Raw genomic sequence first — 19,118 nt, forward strand, 5'->3', positions numbered from 1 at the left:
CGGTAGAGGTCCCGAGTAACCCTGCAGCAACTTGGCTGAGAGATAGTGTGCCATGCATCATATTTACCGGATCTTACGCCAACAGATTACCATCTGTTTCATTTCCTCGACAACAACCTTCATGGGAGATTTTTCGCAAATGAAGGAGACCTGGACGCACTCACCACCGCCGAGTTTTATCATCAGGATATTGCTGGCAAAAGGTGTTGGATGCTAATGGAGATTACATCGAAACCTAAAGGTACGTACTCTCCACTGTAGTGCTCTTTGTTCATCTCCGCTCTAGAACGGCAAGAACTTTTTGGTTACCTTGTACTTTTCACATACAGTACATAAATAAATAAATAATCTAACACCTATTCTGGAATAAAAACTATCAACTGCATCATACCGGCAAGAAACGATATACTTTTTAACGCCATAAAAAATGGCAAATCATAATTTACCCTTAAGCACATCACTTTATTCAGGTCAATGTGATCTATCGATTGTTGCGTGACTTACTCTTTAACAATACTACAGTTAAACAGAAAATAAAGTTTAAGAGTTAATCACAATTTTGGGCTATATCTCATTAATCATTGTACGATATACTATAATCTTGCTAGGTCATAATGAAAAGCTTGAATAATGTATACTTCAGTATCGATTTCATCTTAATAGCTGACGTGATTATCGTACAACAATTTGTAGAGTTGAATTACTAGATGACTAGATATCCACACACAGAAATTTAAACTCACCTGTATTTTGTTTAATTCAATGAGTTCTATTGATTGGTATAAGTTTTCATTGAGAAGAAAAAGTTAAACGCTAGTAATATTATAGAATTTTGCAGCAATTCTCAACTGAAAATTTCGTCTTCTCTATCAACTTTCATCATTGCTGTCAACTCGTGAACTATTTCTGAATTGCGAATGTTGAAAATTCTAAGTTACTATCATCATCATTCGTATTCTGCCATTATTGGCAGGTTACTTGCTGCAACTGAGAAGCTCCATGTTCCATGGTCTTCCCCTAATCTCTTCGCCTTCACATACTACTTTTCTGTTTTCATATCGCCCATTAATTGTAGTCCCCTTCTTCCCCTCCCTCTTTCTCCTGCCAACATCTCTAGCACGTCCCTCATGATACAATTCCTTCTTACCCAATGTCCCAACCAGTTTTCTTCCTCTTCTAAATATTATCTAAAATTGTTCTTTTCTCCCTCACTATTCCTAACACCCTTTCATTAGTTTTCCGCTCGACTCAGCCAATTATATTCTTCTCCACACCCTCATTTCGAAAGCTTCCAGTCGTTTTTCATCATTTTTGTGAAGTGTTTCTGAGCCGTACAATACAATACTCCACACAAAGCATGTTATGGGTCTTTTTCTCAACTCTTTATTCAAAGTCCCACAAAAAAATCATCTTCCTAAAGGCTTCTTTCGCCATTTCTATCCTTGCTTTTATTTCACGTTCACATTTCATATTATTACTAATAATACTACCATAATTTACCACGTTTTGTGAAAAATACCAATTATGTAATGTTCTTATTCGTCAATACATCTATCTGCAATTATATCCCATTTTTTACTTGAAAACATAATAGCAGTAACATATATTTACCTTTTAATAGCGTGTGTTAAAGTCTGTACTCTATCGTTCACGGACGGGAAGGTAGATAATAAATCTTCAATCGTCACTGGTGTAAAGGACCTTTTAACTGGCAGATTGTGCTCCATACCCATTGCTTCGTACAGGTAGCAGCTGCAATAATAATCAAATACATATACTACACATTTATTTGGCAAATACATTACTATAGAAAAACTTGTCTAAGTCAATCACTGTTGGTAAAACTGAAAATTGGTTAGTTTACAGAATATTAATAAGCATTGTCTTTAACAAGACCGCCGGATTTAAACTGCGCGCCACTGTCTTTTTGTTGGATTGGTTGCACTGTTCTTACTAAGTTTTGTTACTTGTTTTTCTTCCAGTTCGTTGTTACAAAGCGCTATACAGCGTAACATCGAGTCTCCAGTCAAAGTTAATTACAAGTGTGGTGAATGTTACGCAGAAACTGTGTGGAGTTTTCCTGTTATCTGAGGTCGTTTTAACACCTTTTCTTATTTGTTTGTTTGTTTAATGTCTCACCATACCGGTATGTACCGAGGCTAAGAGAGACGGTGGTAAAATGAAGTAAGAAGGAAAACCCAAAGCCCACACATACGATGTTTGTCCACCACAAAGTTCCTTTGGCGCGTGATAGGATCGAATCAGGGGCCCTATGCACCACAGATGAATGCTCTACCACTGAGCCACCGCTGCCCCAACAACACTTAATGAGACAACAGTTAGTATGCCAATCAAGAAATTTAAGGTAACAAGTTCAAATGGGGACATTATACATCCAAGCGCTCTCGTTCCATATAACGGTTTTGTAAACGAGATAGAACCTTTTGCGTAGCGTAATAAAAGAATCAAGAACCGACACCAAATAGAGTGATTTTGTATATTATCGATTTTTCTTTCCGGTTGAGACACTAGAGATTATGAGATGAGCGATCAATATGAAAAAGATTAATAATTTCTACCTTACTTAATTAAACATACAGGACCTACGCTACATTGTCATTAATGATCAGACACCACTACGAAATTGTTCACCTTGCGCTCATAACGAGTTAGTATACCATATGTCCGCCACTCACCATGGTGACAACGTCATCCCTTCTAACTTTCTATAACGTTGCCGTAGTTTAGCAGGTACTGTCCATTCGTCCTGCAAAATGGCAAACAGTGCAGTTGTAGTTTTGGGGCGTTGTGGTCGGGGCCTCAACTAGTGTTTCAACTATTCAAAAGGTGTTAAATATGGTTCAGGCCAAGGATTTTGGCCGAACAGTTGAGTATTTGCACCTTCCATCTCTTCACACCAATTTGTGAAGCTGTGAGCTTCATGAATACTGGCATTGGAGATTGAAATACAAATGGTCGACAATCGAACAGTTGCCAAAAGATATGTAGCACAGAATTGTATAGGACTGCTTGATGGACGTTGGCATTCATTGTTCCAGGTACCAACACTAGGAGGTTCAGTCCAAACCATGATTCCTCCATTGCCAAATTTCATAGTACGAACAATGCACTCCGGTAAGTAGCGCTCACCTGGAATCCGTCATATTTACACACGTCCGTCACATTGCCACAACATGTAGCGTGATTCGTCATTCCACATGATGCTATTTGACTGTCCCCTCGCGCCATACGGTGTAATCGATGGCGCTCGTTTACCTGTGTCATCCTTGGCTTATGGAGAACATCTTGCCCATTGAACACTACTTCAAACATCTCGTGAGCGATAGTACATGCACTGTAATTACTTTCAGATACCGAAATTCTGCAGCTACCATGTCCAAACGACTTTTGTCGGTGTCTTTCACTACGCGTTAGAGGTCTTCACGGGCTCGTGCTAAGCCCTCGGGCAGTAATTTTCAAATATAACAACCATATTTCTCGGGCCTAAGTTTGTAAAGGTACTGTACAACGGTATTTATTGGACCGTTTTTTTCTGAAGAACTTTTAAAGCACAACTGCAAAATTAAAGCTCTAATTGTTGTAAATAAAAATACAATTTTGTGTCAATTACTAAGTTTCTGTAATTCGGGCTTATTTCGGACTCATTTGATTATCACACGAGCTCGGGTCGGGCTCGAGCCTAAATGCTAAAATATATTTCAGACTCGGGTCGGGTCTCATATAAATTCACGGGCCAGGCCGGGCCGTGCCCGGGCTAAAAATTCCGTCCCATGCAGACCTCTACTACGCGTCTGAGACATAACCGGTCTCTGAGACAACTTTCGTTGTTTTCCTGGTGGGGGTTGAAGATTTATCACTCCATCTGATTCCCATTTCACCCCTGGGTTACGGACTATAGCACGTGAGATCTGAGATTTGCCGGAAACATCAATCACATTAAATGGCCAATGATCATGCCCATTTCATGTGCACTTAACTCTTGCCGCCCGCTCATTTCGACGGCAGGCGCTTGTATGACGTTCTCCCAGGTGCTCATTTTGCTTCCTACGTGGTGCATTTGTGCTACCTGAGTAAGTTTATTTGTATTCAGAGAGGTGTCTGGTCATTAATGGCAATAAAATGTATGTACGACAATTCAAATGAATTCCCACGTTGTACTTTGAACAGATTTTAATATCTGTTTGTATTTAAACAAGCATCGTCTTTACAAGAGTAAGGGTATGAGTAAGAGGTTAGAATGGGTATGTTATACTGCAAAAGTCTTTTTCCACCCATTAATATCTCAAATTCAGTAATTGGTCTGCCATGAAAAAGAATATAAGGTAGAAAACATGCAAACACAGTGATAAAAGCACTAGGGTAAAATTATTAGCACAGTGGGATATTAATCTTCATTTGCCGGGCCCACCCGGCAAGGGTAAAGAAAGGTCCAAGTTAGTGTAAAAGATAGAAGAAATCAAATACCTGTCGGTGCTGTGAATTGAACTCGAAACAAAAAAATGCTTTTAGTGACAACAGGCAGGGGACAAACACATAGGAGGAAGCAAGAAATTAAATATAAACACTAGGACAATCACAATGCAAGTAGGACATGGAGGTGACGAAGACACAATGAACCTGAGATCGTTCTGTGGTCATCTCCGAGCAGTGTTGGTAAGTCTGCCGGTAGGGCACAGTGAGCACGAAGCTCGGCATGAGGACAATTCACAAGCGGATGTTGAATACTTTGTCTAGATCCATAGGCCGCACATGATGATGATCTCCGCCACGAAGTAGAAATCCAAGTATTGAGTATGAACGTTCAATGCAAAGTAGAGTTAGAATTCGTTCCTCCAGTCGAGAAGATCCTGAGCTGGTGGTCCAGACACCAAGTGCAGGCTTGAACACATGTAATTATTCGCTGACAGCTTGGTCTAATTCGAGCTACCAGCGCTGATATAACTAACCAGATAATACGGAACTCATATCAGTATAGGGTATGGGGAGATGAAGCTCTCCCCATGGGCAGCAATTTTCACTCCACGGTCTACATCTTCATTACCAGTTACGCCAACATGGCTCGGAATCCAGCAGAGTTGTACCTTACATCCCTGTGTTAATGATCTATGACATGACAGAATTTGCTGGACGAAAGGATGTTTGGTTTATAGATCAATGAGGTTATTCAGAGCACTTTGGGAGACACAGCAGATTAAGATCCTGCGTATAGGACATGCAGACACAAAGTGGAATTGCAACCACTTTAGCACTGAATACTGAAGAAAAGGCGTGTAATTTGAAACTATGAATAAGTATAGTAGTAGTGGATTAAAAAAAAATACGTATAGTAGATTTAAAAAATCGACAGAATCAGCATCTTTGGAATCATTAGTTAAAAGGGAAAAAAAGTCTTGAAACTGATGTAAGAAGAAGCGAAATCTTTGTTGATATTCGTGAGGCTTTTTGTATTGGACCAGACGGAAAGAAATATCTGGCCGGAGTTTCTTTCATGGGGATGTAGGTGGGAAACTCAATTTATATAAAGAGGAACTTCGACGGCAAGGTCATCTAAAAGTTCCAGAGTACCAATTTCCAAAGTCCTGGTACCATTGGATCATGCCTGATAACATTGTAGCTTTCAGTACAAAAGATGAAGGACGGTGAGACACTGATTTTAGATGAGCATAGTATCAGCCGATGATGGTACTGAATTAAAGATGTAAGCTGGGAATAGGACTGGTACGGAATAGACCAGACGGTAAATATATGATAGACAGTGTTTAGTTGGCATAATGTGGTAAGTCTGGCGGATCCATAAACAATGTATCCATAGTCCAACTTTGAGCAGATTAGGGTATGATACAGTCGCAGAAAGAGAATGCGATCAGAACTCCAAGAAATAGGGTACAACACTTTTAGAAAATTGAGTGCTCGTAGACAGGTATTTTAGAGTACATTTGTTTTATCTTGGCATGCTTCCGGCTTAAATGATGGATTTGTCTGCAACGCATTGTTGCCACGCCACTGCGATACGCTAGGAATTACAGCAAAACGCGACACCACTTACAAATCACACAGTTGTTCGCGTGTGGCAACTAAGCACTTTAACTACCTGCCAAACAGCAATGACCTCATTTGATGGGCTGGCTGACAACTAACGTCACCTACACGACAAAACCAATAAGACGCCTATTGGTTAAAACGTTCACATGAGTGCTAGCAGAAAATACTTTTTAAGAGCCAACCAAGTCCACTGGCTTGAAGTGTGCCAAGGTAAAACAAACATACTCTAGCTCTGGTAGACTGTCCAAGACAGCAGGTGATCAAACTGAAGACCCAGGATTCGGACGTTGTCAACAAAACACAAATGTGTATGGGCCAGATCAAGATTTGGATGATATGCGCAGTTGCATAAACATAAACACAATTAGTCTTCTCAACGGAGAAAAATCCAGTGGTCGTTGACCAAAGTGACGGCCTGTTCAGAGTGAGCTTTAATTGTCTAGCAGCAACATGGAGATCGCACGAGCAGCAATAAATTGCCAGGTCGTCGACGACATACATTTTATGAACGGAAGATAGTAACTGTGTCACAGCACCATTTACAGCCACAACAATGAACATCACATTTAAGACACTACCTTCGGTCGGAGTGTGGATCCTAATCGAACTCGAAAGCATCGATCACCAAGAAATTGGTGTAGAAAGAAACCCATACGGCCCCACACTCTCCAAAAACGTAGCTAACGTAAAATACCATAACGCCAAGCGGTGTCAGAATTCTTCAGAAGATCAAAGAAGGTGGCGATCAGATGTTAGCGATGGCGAAAAGCATCCTGGATTACACTCCCAAAATGAACAAGATGAGTATTAGTGTAATGGAAGTTCCGGAAACCACACTCGACATTGAAAAGCAAGGAGTTAGTTTCCAAATGCCACACTAAGCATGTATTGAGCGTTTTCTCAAACAAATGCATAAGCAATTGGTTAAGACAATTATTTATAACTGGAGCTGGACGTAGCCCATTTCCCAGGTTTCAAGATAGGAAGAATATAAGCTTCATGCCAGACTAGACAGCAGGAAAGGATCCTTCAATCCAGATACGATTATGAAGGTTTAAAAGACTTTGTTCGCTAGTGGCTGGAAGACTGCGAAGCGTAGTATCATGCATGGGATAATCCTGAGAAAACCTATGGATACGCTGTTATCCACTATAAACTCACATCACCGGAATAGAACCAGAGACCCCTAACACCAGAGATGAGAGCTCTACCACTGAGCCCTCGTGCCCTCTAAACTCAATTCTAACTTCCATGTTACTGTATTCTAGTTACATACAATGAAACTACATCACTATGCACAGTGTAAGCGTATATGATGCTTAACCTTGGGATTAAAAATCAATTAAGTATTATTTTCAAAACTGGAGAAAAGTATTGAAATTCTAGAAATCCATTGGCAAATTTAGAAAAAGCGCAACCAATATATATCACTCATCAAACAATAAGTTCACAAGCAACTGAATACACTTTCAATTTTGGCATTAAATTTTCTGAGTTTGAACAAAGTGCGAACAAACATTAGTTTCAGGTTACTTTCAAATCACTCTTAAATACTGAAAAGCACCTTACGGACAAAATGCTGTACAAGCTGGTGTCTATTATAACAAAGGGGAGAGGGGAGGGACTTAACTAAGTTAAACTAATATTAATGGAATCTGCTCCAAATATTGAAAGGAAGTTCGTCCACATAGAACATTTATGGTAAGGAATTTGATACCTCTACCAGGTTAAAAAATATAGCGACGTCACCAGTGTTTGTGCTCGATGTACAAGCTCTGCCTGTTAGACATCGCTCCGCATCTCAGTTTTCACTGAAGGAGACTGCGTTGAAGCGCAGTTTGATCAAATCTGTCCCGCTTCTCTTGACAAATTTTCAGAAGTGCGCGTCCCCCATCAACGGCCTAAATGTTCGTTTCTACATCAGAGACCCACAAAATCCCAGCCATGGAGGATGCATCAGAAGATTTCACAGGAATGTGTGTATAATTTATTGCATGAATTCCAATTTCACGTGTCATCCGCTCCATGTACATCACCGTTGATTCCACCATATGACTGGACGCACTGTCTTGGTGAATGACAACGTGAAATGTTTGTTGCCACATGGGCATGGAGTGTGATGGCGGTAGTGGCTCCAAAATGCTCGTCTGGTAATAAGCTACATTGATTGTAGCCTTTTTATCCATTCTCCGTAGCGAAGGTCCGCTATTATAGTAGTAACCACCAACACCACAAAGCTCCGTGGGAAACATTACGCACATTCACGTACCTAGGATCACAGACGTTAGAAGACTCTTATTTATAATATTCCAACAAATACATCAATACCTTGTCTAGAGTCATTACGAATTTCTACCTGTTCCCCTGGAAAATGAAAATCGTGCAGCTTTCAACTGTTCGTCTTACTCTCCATAATGTGTAAGAAACGAAATACATGAATCAAGCCTTATGCTTTTTCAGCAGATGTAAATGTTGCGTAATTATGTGATTTACTCTCGTAGGAGTTGTTGTACTGGCCTTACTGTTGTTCTTTAAGATGATGGATTCTCACGTCGCACCAAGGGACATACTTTTTGCACTTCATCATAAGTACGCCCAGGCCTCCGATATTTTCTATTCCCTATACTGGAAGGCTCGGCAACAGCCGTATCCACTTTTATGTGAGTCAATAATGTTTAACGCATGGAAGCATTTTATCACACACTCTTTACTTATTTGGCTGTAACCATAACCAATGCCGGAAAGGACACAAATGTAGACCTGTCAAAAGGTCTTATTCTTCTGAGCCATACAAATATGACTACTCACACAACAACTGTCTAACCTGCAAGTCAACACAAAACATTTTCGAAGTACCTGCACCTTCTAGGGGATGTTTACGCATTCAGCGATTGAATTTGTTACCGGGGCCGCGGTGGCTCAATATTAGCGCGTTCACTTCTGGTGCATAGGATCCCTGGTTCGATCCCAGCTCGCGCCAAGTGAACTTTGTGGTGGACAAACACCGTGTGCATGGACTTTCTCGGGGTTCTCGCATTTCCTCCCACTTTCTTCTACCATTCCACCATTTCATTCATTTGTCATCATCACTGTCTCCTTTAGCCTAGCCGGCATAACCGTGGAACGTAAAATAAAGATTTCATTTCATTTTTTGACTTCGTTACCATGAACATGGATAAGTACTACCTTTACAAGAATTTAGATGGTGTGAATGAACAATCTTATTCTGAAATACAACTTTTAATGACGTCAACTTCAATATATAACTTAATTTTCCGAACAGGTTGAGAGACCGGTGAAGAATTTTGCCTGTAGGTTTGGAATATTACAACAATAAACATACGAAAACGTTAAATTCCTACACAATCAAAAAATAATCGACTTTTAGTGATAAAGAGCTTCTGCACATAATTTATTGTTCATATATAAAGCATCACTCTTAACTACCAAGCTCAATATTGGACTTAGGAAGAAGTTGGTCAAGTGTTATATCTGGTACAATCCGCGGCAAAAAACCTGCAACATGAGGATGTTAAGTTTATTGTGAAACTACGCCTAACAGCACAGGGAATGAACATAACGTCTAAGTGGAACGAATCACGCCAGGATAAACCTCGGCCTCCTCCCGTGCACACTTATTTTGGAGCAAAAGACTTCGTCATTTCACAATAAACTTATATGCTCATGTTGCAGGTTTTTTGCCGCGGATTGTACATTGGACTGCATGGTTCTGAGACTTGGACATTACGGAGGTTACAGAAGCAATAGTTTATAGAGCTTCGAAATGCGGTGTTGGAAGAAAATGAACAAGATAAAATGGACAGAGAGAACAACACACGTAGATATTTTAAAAAGGATAGGCGAGAAGAGGACACTTTTAGCCAGCATCCTTCATAGGAAGGCCAATTGGATTGGACACATCTTGCGAAGAAATTGTCTTCTTCAGATGGAAGGAAAGCGAGGAATAGGAAGAAGAAGAAGAACACAACTGATCCATGATTTGGGGGAACAGAAGAAAATATTGGGAGTTAAAAGAGGAAGCTAAGGATCGAAAAACGTGGAATAAATATTTCCAGGCCTAAATCTAAAATTGAAAAAAACAACTCTTTAGTCCCAAAACCTGCTGAAAGGCAGAATACTTAATAATGATAATAGTGTAGCTTTGGCTCTTACTGTGTTGTGAAAAGAGGACTGCCGTAAATTTAATGTTCTGTAATTTGTAAAAGCAGAGATTTCTTTATTTTAAAAATTCTCACTGAGGAATATCAGTACATGGACTGATGCAATGGTCCCAAGATTAAACATCATAGACGCATGAAAAGATGAAAAAGCTGTACCTTTTACCAAATATTTGCCAAACATGGCCTACACTACACTACATTATAAAAACTTATGGCTAAATTCTAACATGAAGAAAAACTTACCAGTAACTGGTGATGAACTCAAATATAGATTGAAACAAATTGAAAACAGGCTTCACGTTAATCTTCTCCGGGTTTGCTGCATATGCTTGACTTATCTGTTGTTGGTTTTCACAGTGCTTGATCAAATCCTAAAGAATAAGAATATAATAACAATTGCATAAAGGTATATCTTTTTACGTAATAATGAAGAAAAATTCTATAGTTACCATACGTGAAATAGAAGCTGTTTCATTACGTAACAAGGAAGAAAAGTTCTATAGTTACCATACGTGAAATGGAAGTTGTTTTCATTATCTTTTACGTTTTCTTTGACTCTTCAGTTTTAAACACAAAACAACCGAAGTCAAGGTACTGCATGGAGTAAGTTAGCAAAAAGTAAAGCAACACTTCTAATTCGTTGTTTATATGTACTAACATTTCATCTCACACAAGTGCTACTTGAAAAGTTTGGGATGAAACCAATGAAACAAGCATGTACAACAGTAATTAGCAACAATATTCAGTGACTTCATTTTACATTTGGTAGCTGTACAGTTAGCTGGAAGCAGTGTACTCGTTTCTTATTGCCATGTTTGTGTACATCGAAAGAAGAATTTTTCACCAAGATGCAACACTTCGCGATTCTAAATCTCTTCCCTGATTAACGATGTTACTTTTACGCTCGGAAGGACACACGCAAAATAGTAGTGGCAACACTGGTATCAAGAAATAAAATGGATGAAGAAATAGGTATGTCAGACAAATATTTTAACATTTAACTCATACATAGTATTAGTAGTAAAAGCAGTTAAGATTTTGCACATACTAGAACATCTTTCCTACAATTAAGAATTGATAAAGTTCCTTAAAGATAAGTATAAGCTTTCTGCCGATTTGAAACTAACTTTTGTATTGAATGGTAATTCGGAATTCCTGTTCTATACAAGACCATATTGGGAACTTAATGCAAATATCGCCAGAAGGCATTCTATGGCATACTCGGTGAAAGCATAGGTTAACACTGTTGCTACCCCAACATAAAGTTTTATTGTTTCAAAGGCCCCACGGCAGGTTATTACATATTTCAAATCCACATGAAATATGAAAACATACAATATCACACTTGCTATTCAGTGTTGCAAGCTAAGGACGCCACAGTATCTCAAATATCCAAATTTTAGTGGCCTCTACAGCAGTAATAACGGAAATGAGGCAGACGGGTAAATGTACATCCAAAATAAAGTAATGTCGAATACTATGATCATGATAGGACGGATTTCGAATGAATACGAACAGTTACACGGGACTGAAAATTTGACCTTTTTAAAAGTCTTTATTTCGAAAAACTGCTTAGATAAGTACTTCATATAATTGCATAGATGACTTTCAACAGATGTGAATGTAACAATGCCCTTTACACCATTTTGTTATCTCAAATCGTTCTGGAGATGATAAAACTTAAAAGATTGCAACACTGCTTAACATTATGCAATCCCGAGAACTTATTGTAATTACACCTATCAAAAGGTATTGTTGTAATGTTATAAAAGCAAGGTAAATCAAAAATTGTTTTAAGAAATTTCCGCAAACACACTACTTGAAGCGATTACAAATTTTACCGTCTTCCTCATATCTCCCACAGTTAGAGAGAAAAAAAATCTATAAACGGCATTATGATCTTTATGTCTATTGAAAACCATGTACACTCATGTCCAAAATTATTGTCGTATGTTTATAAATATATTGTTGTAGGAATGTAATTTGATAATGAATTCGCCCAGTATTTCTTATAATGTTAGTATGTATATAGTCGGCAAAGTCATGTATGCGATAAATTTCATATCAAAAGAGCAGTAAATAACAATAAAACGAAAATAAAACGTTGTTGTCTATTTAGCAACATTTTGTTTTGCTCTCTCTAATTTTCGTATTTATAATTCTTTTCCTATGAAATTTACCACAAATATACATTTCCCGAATACACACATAATATCAGTATTAAAAGTACCCTGCAAAATGATTATCAAATTATATTCTTACAAAAAGACAGTTATAAACATGCGACAATCATTTTTGGACATGAGTGTACATAATTCGATGTGATACTTCCTAAACACTTTTTCGAAATAACGTCCTTTGAAAATAGAAAAATTTTCAATTTCTTGTAACTTTGTTTGTACTTGTTCGAAATACGTCATATGATGATCATAGTATTAGACATTAAAGTATTTTGAATGAGCATTATCCTATCTGTCTCGCTTGCGTTATTACTGTTATAGAAGCCTCCAATATTTTTTTTTCTTTTTAATGTTTGCAATAATGTAGCGACCTTAGTTTGCAATACTGCACACAAGTGTAGTATGTTTTCATTTTACATGCAGATTTGAAATATGTAATAACCTGACGTAGTGCCATTTGAAAAAGTACCGCTTTATGTTAGGCTGGCAACAGTATTAACCTTGGGTATCGCGGAGTATGCAAACAAAGTCCCTCTGCCGATATTTTCATGGTGCAAAATTTTGGAGTGTTTTGATCATTAGTTTAAAAGTTACAAAGGGGTATCAAGATAAATGGCCCACCCTGTATTATCTATGTTTCCGTGACCTGGGGAGAAACTCAGAATGATGATAGACGATGACAAAAGAGGTAATTTGAGAATAGGAACCAGTGTACGGAAGTGCGTCGTTTCGGAGAAAGAGGCCATCGAAAATTTGCCACAATGGGACAAAAGTAGCCATAACTCGAGAACTAAATGTCGGATTGAGGTCTGGCCAAAGAACACCTGAGATTTCAATAATCTAGGGATAAATTAGAAGCACACGTGGCGCAAGGGTAGCCCCACAAGAAAAGTGCGATATTTCATGTATTTGAAACAAAAATGCGACGAAAAATCGTCGAAATCGCCATAAAGTTATTTCTGGTAGAAAGATGTCCATACCTGAATCAAATGAGAAAACAGGTCTGCGAAAGCATAAGATACGGATTGGATGGGAAATGTGACCATGAGAAATATTGATAGGAATGGTAGGCTGTGAACGTGAGAAACTCATATAGCGATGGTGGGCTGTGACCGCGAAAAAACTGATAAAATCGTACGCAATCAGACAATCACGAAAGACGCAATCTGAGGTTAGAAACTACGATCCGGATATGCGGCAGTAAAACAATTCCACAGTATGAATATTTACAAGAGCCGTAGCGGGCAAGTTCAGAACATCAATACACGCATCTCATAAAAAATCCTCTGGAAAGCTAGTTCCGTCCAGGAAGAAGTATGTTAGAAGGGAGAGAAAACTGGTCAACAAAGGAAGGCTGATACCTTGGTATCGTAAAAAAAGAAGGTGAAAATACCTCCCTTGCTATACCATCCCCTATCATCCCTATCAATATGTCTCACGGTCACAGACTACCATTCCTATCAATATTTCTTATGGTCACACCACAGAACGTAGCTATGCACTCGCTAAAGACGACGACAAAGAAACTCTACCATGTAAAACAGTTACTACTTTGGAACAGTAGAAAATGTAGTATAAAGCTTCAAAGTAGATTTTCAAAATGATGTTCCCCGGCGTCGATGCAAGCATGACAGCGTCGCAGTAAGCTTTGTCGCACATGCTCAAATATCCTTGGTGTCGTTCTTATTATGTCACTGACAGCGAGGATTCATGCAAGGAGTTCCTCTTCGCTCTCTACGGGAGTTTCATAGACAAGGCTTTTGAGTAACTTCACAAGAAGGTAGGCTGAGATCTGGTGAACGAGTTTGTCAGGAAACAGGACCCCCTCGTCCAATCCATCTATCTGGGAAAATTCGATCGAGATACGCCAAAGAAACATTAGTAAAGTACGCTGGCGCCCCGACATGTAACCACATATGCTGACTACACCAAGAGTCATCTGCTAATAATTCTGGAAGCCTACGCTGCAGAAACACTGTATATATTAGTGCAGTTAAACCGGGAAGAACATAGGCCCTATTAAGTATTCACCAACAATTTCTGCCCGTATGTTTACTCCAAATGTCTGTTTTCTTTACAATTGTCGCGTAATGTTTTCTTCGAACCACGCGTGACTACTCAGACTATTTAATAAACAGTCTAGTAAAACAGCTTTCATTGGTGAAGTAAAAAAGCATGAAACTGAGGATCGGCCACACAGCACTGTACTAGCCATTTACAAAATACGAGAGTCAAAGTCAGATTGACTTAGATTTTACACACACTATACAGTACTATGTATCACTCATTTTATGTGCTATTGTACTCGTACTTGTGAAGGCTGTCCCTCCACACAATCAAGCAACATTTGTTCGAAGGAAGGAGTACTAGTAGTTCATAGTCCCCCTATGGTCGTGAAGTTGTGGTTCCAGATTTTCCGTTTCTCAACGCTGGAACAAGCACGCAAACGTAAACTGCTTTAGATGTCTCCTTTGTTGATGAAATCTTTCATGATTAACTTCGGGACACTTGTTCCTATTCTGAAATTGGTTCTTTTATCAACATTACTCTGAGTTTACCCAGGTCACGGAAATACCCTGTATATATTATTTTATATATATTATTCATAATAGAAAAACATGTTAGCCTGTGAATAATGCTAATTTCTATTAGTACACCGTGAAGATCATGGATGTTCCTACCTGATGCCAATAGATGTTATTAGCGTGCGGGTTTAAATCTATTATGACGATTTAATTGAAACTTAAAAAAAACTTCATTGTTTCTACTTAATTATTTCAAAATGCAATAAAGGACGTATCCAGATTTAATTTTAAGCATTAATATTTGTGTATTTTACAGTAATATATTCTAGACTGCGCTAGGAAAACAGTATAAGACAGAAATTGTCCAAAATGAGATAAGTCAAAATTGGAGATCTGTGTGTCAAGCTCCACCTCCGGTTAACTTGGTATAACTCAATTCTAAACGTGAGTTGAATAATGGCGTCTTGGTACTGTTAGTATAAGTGATTCATACCTATGCTTGGTTAAAAAAAATAAATAAATAAATAAATAAAAATCACCTCCTGAAAACCTGTTTTTTGACTTACACTGTTTCTCCCGCGCAGTCTAGATAAAAAGTCGTTCACACGCACTACATACAGACGTAATACACAGCAATTAAAACTCACCTGGATATCTTGCACGCACTGAATTAGGAGTTTGGTTTTAAAATGGTACAGCAAAATCTCACAGAGATCAAGACTTTTCTTCAAAATTTCTTTTACTTGCTGTAAGGAATGTCCATATCCTAAAATATATACACATTATTAATATTTGCGCTACATTATTAATTACTACGTTTTATTACTCACCTTTCACTATGGTACTATGGCTTACATTTGGATCTTTCTTTCTTCTACCTACTTTACTACCAATTGCTCACAAGTACCGCACACTCCACATTAACTATTAGTCACAATTAAAATACTAGCCTTGAATCCACTCAACCATCTGTATCATTAACTTATCCGTATGTTTCAACGACTGCTTATTACCATCGGTACGTGCTTATTTGTTTACGTGGTTTCGTGGATTCACATATTATCGGTAAAATCTCGGATCATAGAAAAAACATTATTATACTCCGCTGATTCCTTGATACCAAACACAACTATGAATTTAATTATAACAAAAAAGGGGGATAATATACTTCGCTAACATCAACGGTGGTCTCCTGCCTATGGTTACAAAAAATCGATTATGAAGAATGAATTTATTTTAAATCTACAACTATTTAAAATAAGTAATCTAATTGCCTACCCAAGGCAGAATTTCCAATTTATTTATTTATTTATTTATTTATTTATTTATACATATTTCTGGGCATCACTGGCATCTATAGCCTTAAGCCTGTCATGTACAAGGAGTGTCAAAAGTCATGATTTTTTTTTTTCCGCACCCAATAGGTCGAAGCACGTTCGGGCGTGTTGAGTTAGATGGGAGGCGCCCTCGATTTGCAGCGTACTCCAGGTCATTCTGCTCCGAGCATTGGTAGCTTCGGGATCACTGATTTAGTGCACCACTCTTTGAGACCACCTCATGGCAGATACTTTCGAACAATGTCAGGCGACGAAGTTCTGCACAAAACTCGACAAAATCCTGCGAAAACTCATGAATTGCTGTAGAAAAGGGTCATCTGCGTGCGAAAAGACATCGCCGCTCCTGGCTGCTGCATCACGACAATGCGTCCAGCCACACGTCTCTGAGCGTCCGAGAGTTCCTGGCGAAGCATAACATAGCAACGCTGCCGTAGCTACTCTACAGTTCCGACTTTGTTCCGGTCGACTTCTTTTTGTTCCCAAAGGACAAAAATACTCAAAAGGCGTCGTTTTGATAGTATTGAGGCTATCCAAGCGTCTGCGACAACAGCTTTAAACAACATTTCCGTCTAGGCCTTCAAGGAGGTGTACCAGGCATTGGAAAGTCGGTGGAAAAAGTACAGGGTGTCCGAGAAGTCCTTCCCTGATTACAGAAATTGATAACTCAGGCTGGAAATAAGACAGAAATATGAAACTGGTGTTGAATTGTTTACAAACTATAAAAGTTTTTGTCTGTATTAGGTTTGTTCTGTTTTACCAAGTCTCAATTTTGTTTAGGTTTGTAGTACGTAAGTAAGAAGCCCAAGAAGCTATGCCAACCAACCAGGAGAAGGCACAGTGTGTCCTGTGGTACCATGAGACACGATCACCAACCACGGTGCAGAGACAGTTCCAGACAACATTTGGGAGGACTCCACCTGATGTCAAGAGCATTAAAGCCTGGTATGAGAAGTTCAAGAACACAGGGTCGGTTGCTGACCTTCCGAGGTCTGGTCGACCAAGAACCTCAGGAGACACGGTGGAGGCTGTGCGGCAGTCTTTTCTGAGAAGTCCTAAGAAATCGGTGCGCAGGGTCTCACGTGAATTACAGATGCCAAAAAGCTCTATCCATGACATTTTACATAAACGTTTATTGTTTCGTGCTTAAAAAGTTTAACTCGTTCAGGCCTTGTTGCCCGACGACGGTACACGTCGATATGACTTTGCGGTCGAAATGCTATCACGTATTGCGGACGATAATGGTTATCTCAGACGAATTGCCTTTACCGACGAAGCGACATTCTTTGTCAGTGGAGTAGTGAATCGCTATAATGTACGCATTTGGGGTTCAGAACCCCCCAGGGAGGTCAGGGAGTCCAAAGGTGAATGTTTGGTGCGCGTTATTGCACGATCGAATTATCGGGCCATTCTTCTTCGCCAGGGTGTCTACTGGAATACTAGAAAGTAAATTCATGACTTTTTCATGACTTTTCATGACCTTTTTGTTCAAATTTTCATGACCATGGCGATAAAAATTTACCATTAGTAATAATAAACCCCTACCATCAGTGGTGCATCGGTTAAGATGAAGATCACATTATGTTCTTATTTGTCTAAGGTACATAATGTCGATTAGCTGACAGCTAATTTTAAAATGCAAGAGCAATTTAAAAGTCAGTAAACAAATTTTTAATTGCGGTTCTTAAATATCACTTATTGTGAATCTTAAAGAAAGAATCTAAAATTCTGCCGCCTTGTGCTCGAGCACAGAATAGCACTTGCCTAAATACGGGCCTGCTCTTACCAGTGAATCACTCTATACTGTATTTGAAGTTTTAATTCTGAGTATAATTATCCATCTAGCAGAAATTTGTCTGAAATTAAGCACTCAGAGAACTGCCCAAAGACAAAAATTATAAAAGAAATTCGTTTTAAAAAAATAGATCACCAAATTTAAAATCTGCAAACTTAAACGAATAATATTGTTTGCATAAGTTTAAAGGCCCAAAAATACACAATTTACATTTCTTAGAAGTAAAGAAATAGCAGATCAGAAAGTTGGACAGTAAAAAGTTGTTACTATATTACAGAGACTAGAAGATGAAATGGGGAGCAGCTAGGAAGACAGTAAAGTACCAGTTAGCCAGCACTAACTGGTGGGGGAAATTCTCACAATTACTGACCTGATACAACTGTTTCAGTACATGCAGTATGAGGTATAAAAGTATGAAGTATAAAAATATACTAGATTTCAGATTTTCATGACCAGTTGGGTAAATAAAGGACTTTTTCATGACTTTCATGACCACTAAGCAAAATATATGACTTTTTCATGACTTTCATGACCAGTAGACACCCTGTTCGCTGAGGATACCATCACATCTGCATTGTACCTGGATATGTTGCAGCTGTATGCTGTTCCTCAGCTGCTTCAGTATCGCCCCGATGTCGTTTTTCAGCAAGACGGTGCACTACCTCATTGGGGTTTGGACGTCCGTGCCTATCTCGATAGGACATTTCCTGGGCGATGGATTGGTCGTGATGGACCAACAGCTTGGCCTCCACGCTCTCCTGACATAACCCCATTAGACTTCTTTTTATGGGGTTATGTCAAGGATGAGGTCTACCGAACACTTGTACCAGATCTTGAAACCCTGCAGCAACGAATAACCACAGTCGTTGCATCGATCCCTCCAGTGATGTTGGCTAATGTGTGGATGGAAATTGAATATCGCCTAGATGTGCTACGCGCTACCAAGGGTGCTCATGTGGAAGTGTACTGATGTGACCAAAACTTTTATAGTTTGTAAACAATTCAACACCAGTTTCATATTTCTATCTTATTTCTAGCCT

General features: G+C 38.8%; 1 protein-coding gene across 1 annotated transcript in view; it reads right to left on the bottom strand.

Annotated features, from left to right (window-relative positions):
* LOC145690201 (uncharacterized) overlaps positions 1-19,118 on the bottom strand; it is a gene marked incomplete in the record, with an annotated part of 46,625 nt that overhangs the window by 10,770 nt on the left and 16,737 nt on the right. The window contains 3 exon segments of the mRNA XM_081764862.1: positions 1,612-1,752; positions 10,488-10,615; positions 15,597-15,715. Of these exon segments, the coding sequence (XP_081620988.1) occupies positions 1,612-1,752; positions 10,488-10,615; positions 15,597-15,715 (388 nt within the window).

This window comes from Thermobia domestica, chromosome 7 (genome assembly GCF_964235325.1).
Source record: "Thermobia domestica chromosome 7, izTheDome1.hap1.1, whole genome shotgun sequence".
Classification (NCBI taxonomy): Eukaryota; Metazoa; Arthropoda; class Insecta; order Zygentoma; family Lepismatidae; genus Thermobia; species Thermobia domestica.